The sequence below is a fragment of the Gopherus flavomarginatus genome, chromosome 8, assembly GCF_025201925.1.
Source record: "Gopherus flavomarginatus isolate rGopFla2 chromosome 8, rGopFla2.mat.asm, whole genome shotgun sequence".
Taxonomy (NCBI): Eukaryota; Metazoa; Chordata; order Testudines; family Testudinidae; genus Gopherus; species Gopherus flavomarginatus.
In genome coordinates this window covers 39,332,713-39,343,911 of record NC_066624.1, presented here as the reverse complement: position 1 = coordinate 39,343,911, position 11,199 = coordinate 39,332,713, and the positions used below count along the sequence as shown (strand labels likewise).

The 11,199-nt window shown below is 47.3% G+C and overlaps 1 protein-coding gene across 3 annotated transcripts; it reads left to right on the top strand.

The window, feature by feature from the left end:
- Positions 1-2,027: 2,027 nt before the first annotated feature.
- Positions 2,028-10,119, top strand: GLA (galactosidase alpha). Of its 3 annotated transcripts, none has more exons than XM_050965079.1 (7): positions 2,028-2,097; positions 3,506-3,680; positions 4,498-4,675; positions 6,177-6,268; positions 7,238-7,399; positions 8,163-8,360; positions 8,629-10,119. In XM_050965079.1, the coding sequence occupies exons 2-7, from the start codon at positions 3,519-3,521 to the stop codon at positions 8,953-8,955; spliced, it is 1,119 nt and encodes a 372-aa protein (XP_050821036.1). In that variant the 5' UTR covers positions 2,028-2,097; positions 3,506-3,518; the 3' UTR covers positions 8,956-10,119. The 3 variants fall into 3 exon arrangements, with proteins under 3 accessions (XP_050821036.1, XP_050821033.1, XP_050821034.1); XM_050965076.1 differs by lacking the exon at positions 2,028-2,097 and adding an exon at positions 2,104-2,292; XM_050965077.1 differs by lacking the exons at positions 2,028-2,097; positions 7,238-7,399 and adding an exon at positions 2,104-2,292.
- Positions 10,120-11,199: the final 1,080 nt, after the last annotated feature.

The following is an 11,199-nucleotide window of genomic DNA, read 5'->3' as shown; positions in this document are numbered from 1 at the left end:
AGTAATTACCAAGTGTTCTGGGCAGGTTTGTACAGTCTGTGCTGAAACTCACACTGCCCCAGCTCCACTGTTCCATGAGGGAGCAAGATTACAGCTAAGGGGTATATCCACTTCAGCAGCCATCACACTCTGTGACCGCAGCAAAGACATACCCTATAGAATAAGGCTTCCTATAGAAAAGGTGGCTTATGGAACTGAAGATGAGCTATGCAGCCCTCCCCCATTAGGTTGCCAGTTTTGAATCAGCACAGTGACTGAATATTATCAAATAATATTCTTCAAATAACTGAGTTCTTTGATATTTTTCAAATGAATTATCCAGCTTCGGTTATTACCATCTGATGCCTATCGACTGCCCCCTGCCCATGGTTCTCAGCCGGTTTCCTCATCACACAAGCCACCACCACAATTGGCACAAATACATTGTAGGGTGGAAACCACTGCATTTCAAAAATAAGGGACTGTATTCTTGGCACCCCACCAACTTCTTCTCCCAATATTATTATCATTATTAATTATAATGATTCATAATTAATAATCAGCGCTCACCTATATTCACCAAGGGTTAGTTCTTGCTGCTTTTTGCAGCACTCAGCAACTCCCAGTCTTGTACAGAGATGAAAAAAAGAGGGATGTCCCTTGTAATAAGGGACTGTTGACAACCCTAGTACCTTGCTCTTCTCTAGTCCATTCCATTCACAGGTCTGAAAGTACTTTTCCTCACTGACACAGCTGATCATCATTTTGCATATAAGGAAACTGAAGCACACAGAGGTTGCATGACTTACCCAAAACAAGACAACAGTAGAGGCCAGAGTAGAACTTAACCCTCCTGATTCCAAGACCTATTATCCTAACCTTATCCTACCCATCTTAGCAACTAGAGGCCTGATCTTGCTCCTATTCATATTAACTGGGGTGTTTCTACGCTAGAAAATTCTATAAAATTTTCCAGTAACCAACCTGCTGCACCAGAGCTAGCAGTGGTAGCATTGCCAGCTCTCATGATTGTATTGTGAGTCATGTGACATTTACTGGTTTTTTTTTTAAGACCAACCTCTCCTAGAGCTGAGTCTTAGCTTTCATTTGGAAAAAAGATTTCTAGTTCTCATAGAGAAGACCTTGAAGTTTTGAACCAAATGCACTGTTATGCCTCAGAAACCAGAAGGCAAAGAAAAATAACCCACTTATTATTTTCTTTAAATCTTATGATTATTGAGGGGCCTGGCTTGTGATTTGTCAGCAATACTGTATTATTTAACTCAATGGGAGTATGGGATCCAGTACCCAACCCCCAACATTCAAAATTAATGAGTCAAGTCCCAGAAAATCCTGAGATTATTTTTAAAAAATAATATATTTTAGATTCTTTTTATTTGTTTTCTGATTCCAGAGCCTTTAGGGTGCAGCCACTTTACAGTTTCATGCTTTTTTCGGCAACTCTGAAGACTAGACACTTCAATTTTCTATATATAGGTAAATGGAAGCTGAGATTTTCATGTCATCTTCTGATTCAGCAGCTGGGGCTTTAAGGAAAACCCCCGCTATCACAAGACTTTACATAAAACCGAGTTAGCAACACTGGAGGAACCAGGCCTGTAGGGGCAGCCTCAGGAGTTGGACACAGTTTAAAGTAGGACTGGGCCCTACTGACCAAACTGCCCTCTTGTCTTGCAGGCCAGGGCAGGGGCTAGCAGTGCGGGGGACCTCGCTGCACCCATGGCCATGTTGTAGCAAAGGACTCCAGAGCTGGGCAGCACCCAGCTTGGGTCATGGAAAGGGAGCCACCTCCCACCCCTACCACTCCATGGAAAGGGGAAGAGTCACCTCACTCCCTCTGGGAGACACTGGCACATATGAGAGGCAATCACCTGACACCCTGGACCCATGTCATATGACAGGCCCCCCCTTCACTCCAGTCACATGACAACCTCTCCCTCTATCTCCTGCGCCGCTTCCGGGTTGGGGCCGCACCTACCCTGTTGCATGTAGATTTACGTGCTCTGATTGGCTGAGCTGTGAGGGCATCAGGCCGGGATTGGCCAGCCGGAGTGCCCGTCCGGGGTTAGGTTGGCAGGCCAGCGCGCGTTGACAGCAGTGAGTGTCCCCGCGGCAGATGGGCACGGCGGTAGGAAGCTGGCAGCGGGCTACGCTGGCCTGGGTCCTGGTCCTGCTGGCCGGGGCCGGGGCGCTGGAGAATGGGCTGGCCCGGACCCCCACCATGGGCTGGCTGCACTGGGAGCGCTTCCTGTGCAGCACCGACTGCGCCCTCGAGCCGCTCTCCTGCGTCAGGTACCGGGCGGGGGGCGCCGGGGCCGCCTCTGGGGCCCTGCCGTCAGCTGCGCTCCGCAGGCGGCCGCTCTTGGGGGGGGGGCGAGGAGTGGGAGCCACAGCCCCGTGTGAACGCTGCTGGGGTTGGGGTTGGATTCGGAGCCGCGGGCCGCTGCAGCGGCGGGGTGGGGATTTGGTGGGAGGAAAGCGGTTAGATACCTGGGAACTGAACCTTGCGGCTCAGACGCAAATGGGGAGAGCGTGACTAGCTCAGCTACTAGTTCCGTTTTCCGCAGGTTTAATTACAAGGAACAAAGAGCTGCTCTAATTGTGCCAGCAGAGCACAGGGAACTGATCAGGCCTCGTTTCTCCCTAAGGGCCCGTCTGAACATAAGAGCTGCCCTAGTGGCACAGACCATGGTCTGACTTACTCAGTATCCTGGCTTCAGCAGTGGCCTGTACCAGGGCTTTAGGAGGAATGTACAGAACAGGGCAATTATGGAGCGATCCACCCTGTCTTCCCCTCCTAGCAATCAGAGGATTAGGGTCACCTCTAAACCTGCACTGCAAAGGGACTGGGCAGGGAATCCAGGGACAATGCAGTTGTCTCTGAATACAACTACAGCCAAGGCTTTAGCATAATTCTGGGATGTGGTTTAAAAATACATCCAGTCCAATCTCATTTGCATTCCGAGGCAGATCTTTTTTCTCTCCACATCTGGGATAACTATGTTGTTTTTCAGTACAGACAGTGACATGAACCTTGGTTGGTAAAAGATTTAGCAATCTTGACGGGGAAGGGTGTGTGATATCTTCTCCAGGGCTGGAAACAAATCCTCTGCTTGGCATTGGCCAGTGTCCCATTCAGATCTTTAAGATGGACCTTTGGCTGTTTTTTTCCCCAGGCTAATATTATCACATGAATGTGGATTTCCCACTAGCAGGGTCTGACCCATTTGTGTAAAGTGCTTTGAAATCTCTGCATGAAAAACACTTTACAAATATTAGGTGTTTGTTGTATTGTCTTTAATCCAACTGATGTATTTATACTGCACTGTAGCATCTATGTGTCTTTCCTAGGAAGTAACTATGCAGGTGGAAACTATGTGGCTGATGGATCTCCTGTCTGCTTTTAAGATCAGATTTAGCACAATATAATAAATCTTAACACCCTGTTTTGACTAACCATCATGGTACTTGGACCCCTATGACCCCCTGGTTCTGTGTCCCTCAGTGAGCAGCTGTTTATGCAGATGGCTGACTTGATGGTGTCAGATGGCTGGAAGGATGTAGGCTATGAGTATGTCTGTATTGATGACTGCTGGATGTCTCTGACTCGAGATCATCAGGACAGGCTGCAACCTGACCCAGAACGCTTCCCCAGTGGGATCCGCAAACTAGCCGACTATGTGAGTGTATAGATAGAGATGGTACCTAAATCCCCAGAGGAGTCTCTGTTATCCCTTGCATCAGCATTCTCCATGACTGACATTGGTACACCTGCCACTCTCCAAGGTGCAAAGGTGGGAGAAGGCAGCACAAGCAAGTAGATCACACCCATACTCTGCCCTCTCCAGTGGCTACTTATCCAATGCCAGATCCATTCCACAAACCCAGTTCTTAGCCTCAATGCCCTACATGGCATAGAGCCAGGCTATTGCAGTGAGACCTCATGACTCCACACCACCAGGGCATGGCAGAACTAAACTGGATGCAGTCTAGGATTTAACTTGTGGAGGTGGGTGACAGATGTTCTCTGCAGAGGGCATTTGATTGGGGACTTTCCCTGATTTACAAAAACTGACTCTTGTGCTTGATATATTGGAAGGTTTTTTATGATTGATCTTCTTCAGATTGGCTGCCTAGCAAATTCTATACATGGGTTTCTAACCCTGGCCTCTAAGGACCCCTGAACGAATCCTTAAGAGGGTCCTAGCCTCTGTGTTGGGAGGGAGGTTTGGTTCTCACTCACATGTTTTCCTCTAGGACTGTGAATTATATTGGCAGTGAAAGTGGGATCCCAGAGGTTTCTGGGCAGTGATTCTCTCTTGAATGGGCCTGTTCTTGGAGGAGTGGGAAATTCACTCAGCAACTATGTGGTTAAGGTAGTGCAAAGGGATTTCATTTCTTTCTGTTTTGTTCTCCTACTGTGCACCGCTGTTTTTCTCTCTCTCTCTCTGCCCCATGGCTGTTGGCTCTCATTGTATGTCTGTCTGCTCCCCTCAGGTCCATTCCAAAGGGCTGAAGCTGGGGATTTATGGGGATGTTGGAAACAAAACCTGCGCTGGCTTCCCTGGCAGTTATGGCTACTATGACCTTGATGCCCAAACCTTTGCTGACTGGGGTGTGGACCTGCTGAAGTTCGATGGCTGTAACTATGGCACACAGGACCAGCTGGCAGAAGGTAGGTGCCAACTGTAGACATTCCATGTGTGGGGAATGCTTTCTAGTCAGCACTGTCTCAGAGCTGAGACAGGTTCAGAAGAGCAGCTCTTCACTGAACATATCCACTGGCACAGGGGATACGGGGAGGGGGAGGATGCCATCTGAGAACCTAGGGGAACTAAAATGAAGTGTCTCTGACAGGCCAGGCATACATGCTGCAGGTCATCTTCATTCCTCACTACATAGGCAACGAACCCCAGGCAGACATGCTGTCTAACAAATCGTAGACTTATATAAAATGGAAGAGGGCAGCTCAGAAGAGGACTCCTCTTTGACTCAGTCCTTATCAGAGTGTCAGTTGTCAGCAGGGAGGCTGGAGCTGGTTCTGCACTCCCTCAGAGCAAACTGATCAGGGGGTCCTGTCGAAGCTGATTAGTCTAACACACAATAACTGCACTGCCTTCAAGTGCCAGGCCTACAGCTGGAATGCATCTTTAGGCAGTCATTAGTGAAGCTGGAAGTTCTTGGCAGAGATTTTCTGTGACTCCAGGAGAGTTCTAAGTGGGATAGCAAAGGAACTTTCCCTGTCTAGTCTTTAAATCAAAGAGGACAAAACAGGACAGGGCTCTCCTAGGTACAAAGATAAGAGAGTAGTGATACTGGAATCTCACCCAATTGGCTTTGTCTCCTACTGCTTACACATGACCCTCTGAATCCAAATGGCTTAGGGATTCATAAGGGTAAAGAGCACACATTACTGAGCTGTGCAGTTGTTAGCCGCAACTGGCTTTACTCAAACCGCTCTCAGCATGGAGAACAGCTCATGAAGTTAAAATAGCAGCTGTCTGTAAAAGCAAAAAACTGAGTTTGCTTAATACTAACTGTCTAGACTAGAACCCATCGTACCGTGAGGTGGGAAGAAGCCCCATTACACAGCGGTATGTAATTATACCCATTTTACAGAAGAGTACACTGAATCTTAGAGCAGTGTAATGGCTGCCTTAACATAGGTTATACGGCAAGGTGGTGGCTGAAACCAGTATCTGACTTGAGGCCCAGTCCTCTGCTCTAAGCAATAGACAACACCTTCTTATAACACCTAGCTCTTATATAGCACTTGTCATCAGTAGATCTTGAAGCTCTTCACAAAGGAAGATGAAGTATCACCCCTATTTTATAGAAGGGGAAACTGAGGCACCGAGAGCCAGGAATAGAGCCCAGCTCCCCTGAGGCTGTTGAGTTTTCTGTCTCTAAGCCACATTACTTCCCTCTTCCTACCTGCTCCAACTTCCTGAAAGGCAGGCAACTGGACTGCAGACATCTGGCTGGACTATGACAATCCATTCCTTTCTAGCTGGGGTTCTGACTTTCAGTCAATACCATGGGAAACGTCATCACACAACCCACTCCCAGTTTTACAAGAGTCTTGATCTGACATTAGACCCAACGGTGCTGAGTACCCTCTTGTTTCCCTCTGCCCCAGTAGGTGGTATAACCAGGCTGATGTTCTCTTCCTTCAGGTTACAGGAACATGTCTCTGGCCCTGAATAAGACTGGCAGAAGCATTGTGTACTCTTGTGAATGGCCTCTCTACATGAGACCCATGCAGAAGGTAAGGAGTCCTTCCCCAGGGTACTGGCCCTGGTCAGATGTGATGCATGCTGGGAAGACATTGGTGATTCAGAATATTAAGGAAATAAATTAAATTAACTTGCAAAATCGTGTGTCTACATGAATCCTGGCTGAATATCAAAGGAGCCAAAGTGGCTGAAGGGAGATGGTGAAGGGAAGAAGTGTTGATGAATGAAGGGGCACTGAGCAGAGGGTTAAGATGGGTTTGAGCTAGCTAAGAATTCATGGCAGAGGCATCCTTTTACTCTGTCCTACCTGTCAGGAGGAACCCTGAGACAATTTGGCCACACTGCTGAAGAGGAGTGATCTGTGCAGAACTGGTGCTGTGATGTTTTTCCTCTCTGGCTTCCCAGAGGATTATGGAATCCCCAACCTAGGGCCTATCTGCCAGTAGGGTAATCCCCTGCACCAATGGGGATTTTGGAGTACTGAGCTATCAGGAATTTTTCCACTAGTAGAGTGGGAGAAATCTGTGAGCAAAATCCTAATCCGTAAAGGGACTAGAGAGCAAGACTTCACCCGTAGCTGGCTCCTTCATGCTGTGACATGGCAGAATGTAGCCACTCTCTTCTATGTAAAGAGGGGACTAAATCCTCTGGAAGTTGTAAGCTGTAAACCCCAAGAACCAGGGGTAATTACTTAGGGTAGTACCAGTTATGAGTAGGTTTGATGATGTGACATTAGGCTGAATACAGTCAGGAAGACTTAGGAGGCCATGGAATGTTCTCCTGGGGGAAGTGGTTGAAATGCTTTCACCTTAGAGTGGGGCAAGTACCAGAGAATGTACCATAGGGAACAATCCTGCGCTGGCCCTAGCACATAGACTGAATAACCTTATGGGTCTTTTCCATCTATGATTCTCCCCAGTGCATCCATCCCTTTTGCCTCCTTATCCTAAATGCTCAAGCTATCTCCTATGTGCACCCTCTTGCTCTTTGTCCTCCGGCAGCCCAATTACACAGAAATCAAACACTACTGCAATCACTGGAGGAACTTTGCTGACATCTATGATGCCTGGAACAGTGTTAAGAATACCCTAGAGTGGACGGCTTTACACCAAGACAGCATTGTGGGTGTTGCTGGGCCAGGAGGCTGGAATGACCCTGACATGGTGAGAACACCCGAGCTCTTGTTACACTGCAACCACCAGGAGGCTTCTACTTGTCTGAAGAATAAGGGGTGGGGAACAGCACCAATGCAAGACTGTGGGAGGGGAATCTGTTCCTGAGAGCAAAAGAGAATCAGGAGGAAACTTTGTGAAGAACTGACTGGGGAAATATGTTGGGGGCAGAGGACCCTCTGTTGTGGTCCTAGCACGACAGGTTCATCAAAGGGAGCCCATGACTCAGGAAAATAGGCAGCTTGGTGGCTATGTGAGGATGGGTTAGGATATCCACAGTGATGAGGAATGTAACCTGCATGCATTGCTCAGGCTCAGCAGGGAGCCATTGTTTATGAGCAGTTCTACTCTGAAAAGTAAGCCCAAGGCTTTCAGAAGTGGGCACTAGCTCTGATTGCCAAGCCTGAGGCCCACTGGGCCCAATTCTCAGAATACCAATTACTCAGGCCTCTCCAGAGGTGAAAACAGGCCCAAGCTGGGCACACACTTACAGCCACTCCTTAAGGAGTATTTGACCTCAGACTAAGCCTTGTGCTCCTAGTGCTGTCTTCCGGTCAGTCACAACCTTCTTCCTTTACCCCTACCATAACGTTTTGCTTAACTCCTCCAGCTCCTGATCCCCAAATAGCTGCATGACCTTGGCATTTGCCCCACTTCCTCCTACCAGCTGGTGATGACAGGCTCTGGGTTTTTTAACTAGGATGAAAATGTTAGCACCATACCTATTACCATTCTCATTCTACACTTGTCACAGCTGGTGATTGGCAACTTTGGATTGAGCTGGGACCAGCAGCTGACTCAGATGGCGCTGTGGGCTATCATGGCAGCTCCACTGCTCATGTCCAATGACCTACGTCATATCAGCCCCCAGGCCAAGTGGCTGCTCCAGAACAAAGATGTGATTGCCATCAACCAGGACCCGCTGGGCAAGCAAGGATACCGTATCACTAAGGTATGATAGGGGCTGGTGCCACTGAAACAAGGAAGAGATTTCCTCTTCTCCTGGGGGTGTGAGACTGTAGGTAAAACTAGGTTGCTGGAGGTAGTATGCCTCCCTTGCCTCCCTCAAGAGTAGACTGGGGAGAGTGGAGTTTTGAAACATCCACCCACAGAGAACTGAGTTTCACATTCCTTCCTGCTGCCTGCTTAGGGAGAGGATGACTAGGACCTGTAGAGTCAGTCCCACCCTGAAACATTTGTTCGGTTTCCATTTTTGGCAGGATAACAACTTTGAGCTCTGGGAGCGGCCTCTGTCAGGGGGTGCCTATGCTGTGGCCGTGATGAATCGACAGGAGATTGGAGGACCCCAGATCTTCAGCTTCTCTACCTCTTTCCTTGGCAATGGCCTGGCATGCAACCCTGCATGCTCCATCCAGCAGATCCTCCCCACCAGTGAGGACTGGGGACTACACAACTGGGTCTCGTTCTTGAACATTGAGGTGAACCCAACGGGTACTGTGCTGCTGAAGGTGGTGGTGATTGGGGAGTCCCCAGCTGAGAAGCCTGTCATGAACATCAACAAAAAACCATCTCCAGATATCTTATAATGTAATGGTGATCTAATTCCCCAGGCAACAGAGCTCCCTTGCTCCAATCCTGCCACTCCACATCCATGTGCAATAAGTGCTGAAGATCCCATCAGTGATGGATGAACTTTACCAAATTAAGCCTAATCCAGCAAAAAGTACTGTAATCTCTCTCCATCCTTGTGTTGCAATTACTGGGAAGAGGGTGCCTTTTACTTGTCCCTGCTAGATCTATTGAAGTCCTGCTCAATGTAGCATGTGACCTAACCTTCCTTTCTCTGGGGGCTAAAGGATTGAGTTGGTCAGTCAGACTGGATCAGCCTTCTGTAAAGACCTAATAACCTTGGTAACAGGTGAGAAAACACAGAGCAAGCACATACCATGTTAATGAGGTTCTTCAGTGGTGCCAGGACTCAGGGGAAGAGTGCTCCCCTCCTGCCTTCACAGCTTCCTCTCAGGCCCATCTGACTGATGTACACCAGCTGCAAGAAAACACACACTCCGCCCTCAAACCCCCACCTGAAGTCATATAGTCACCTCCTACCCTTTTGCCTAAGGTTGCTCTCACCTTGTTGTGATGACTGTCTTAAGCCAGTACATTTTTAAAGCTATCGCTTTCTTGCTGGCTGTCTCCCTTTAATTTGAGAAGGGCACTACATCCATGTAGTCATATCTCCCACTCATGTGGCTTTCACTTTGTTCTAGGGGTTTTTTTACCCCATATTTCTTTGGGGGAGGGTAGTCACCCAGCTGCCTTCAGCAGCTTACTGATTGTCTTGGTGCCCGCAGCTGTATGTTCCACTGCTGGCTCTGGACTTTGGACTAAAGAAATAGTTTTTGGTGCACAGGGATTAATCATTAGGCACCCATAGCTTGAGGATGGTGTGTTAAAGGGGTTTCTCCCCTACCCACTGATGTTGACTGGTGCTCTGTCCTTTCCCCCACCATCTCCTTCCTTTGTGGTATAATCTACCTTAATAAACACTAGAGGGGGTTGATGCTTTTTGTAGTGGTGTGTGGAACTGAGCCTACACTCAGCTTGAGTGTGATCTGAGATTTCTGTTGCAGCAGGCTTTCTAGTTTTCTTGCAAAACTAATCACATTCACACATACCAAGACACCTGTACATAAAGAATATTGTACACAAAAGTCTTGTTAAAAAATTAAAGCTTACCTATTCCTGAACACCTTTGATAATTTGTAGTAAAGCACTTCATCAACAGATGGTGCTGTTGACTTCTGCCTTCTCTTGGAGATGCACCATCAAAGGCTGTCTTCTCATCTAGCATTAGATACTACCAATTATTTCAATAGGCCTAAAAGGTGCTATGTTTACATGCAGAATTGCTTCAGCAACTTGCTTAAGATGCCACTCTAAACCTCCACTGCAAAGAACAGCTTAGCTCTAAAAGCTGAACCTTTGAATTCCAGTCAAAAAATCATTCCAATAGTTGATAGCTGACAGACACTATTCTGTTACAAAATGTGGAAGGAGTTTCCCCTCCTGCTAATGCTGTAAAAGTTATGCTAGATGAGGCATATACACTAAAACTTAATAGAGCTACCTTTCTGTTGCTGCATATGAAGAATCTCAGTTGGGTGTGGGTAGAGATACATTACCCTTTTTTTCTGCCAAAGTTTAGTCTTACTATCAAGTGGAATTTTACAGAGATGGTGCCAGATGCTCCTTGGCATTCTCTATACAGCTTAAGATTTAAGAAAACTAGAGGGCTCCTCTCCTTTGAAGTAGAGGTCTCTAAGAACAGAATAGGAATTGCAGGTGCTAACAGACCTCATTGACCTTTTTCGTGCTAGCTGGTAGTCGGAACCTTCACACATGGATTTAGTGCTTTGTGCTTTATTAATGTAAAGGAATCTTGGGTTCGTGTTAAGTGCTGGTGTGAAACAAAGCTAGCCAGGTTTCTCTCAAGCCTATGCCTAAGGATGGGATCAGGCTAAACATTTTAAACACTTGCTTGTAGCTGAATGGGCTAATCAGACATTCCCTTTCCAACACCGAATGTGAAGCAGACTGCGGGCTAAATACATGAAGCTTAGCCCATACAACTCTGAGCTACCCACAGCATGTTCATAGCTACCAATAGCAATAAATGATCACTGCCTAAAAATGGTACTGGAAAGAGGTGAATCTGTCATAGTGAAATCTCTACATTTTGTATTAGGGCAGCTAGACCCTGCCACAAGGGCCTTTGTACAGTTACTCCCTATAAGTTTCAGTTTACTACTGGTGCTTGTAGATAAGAG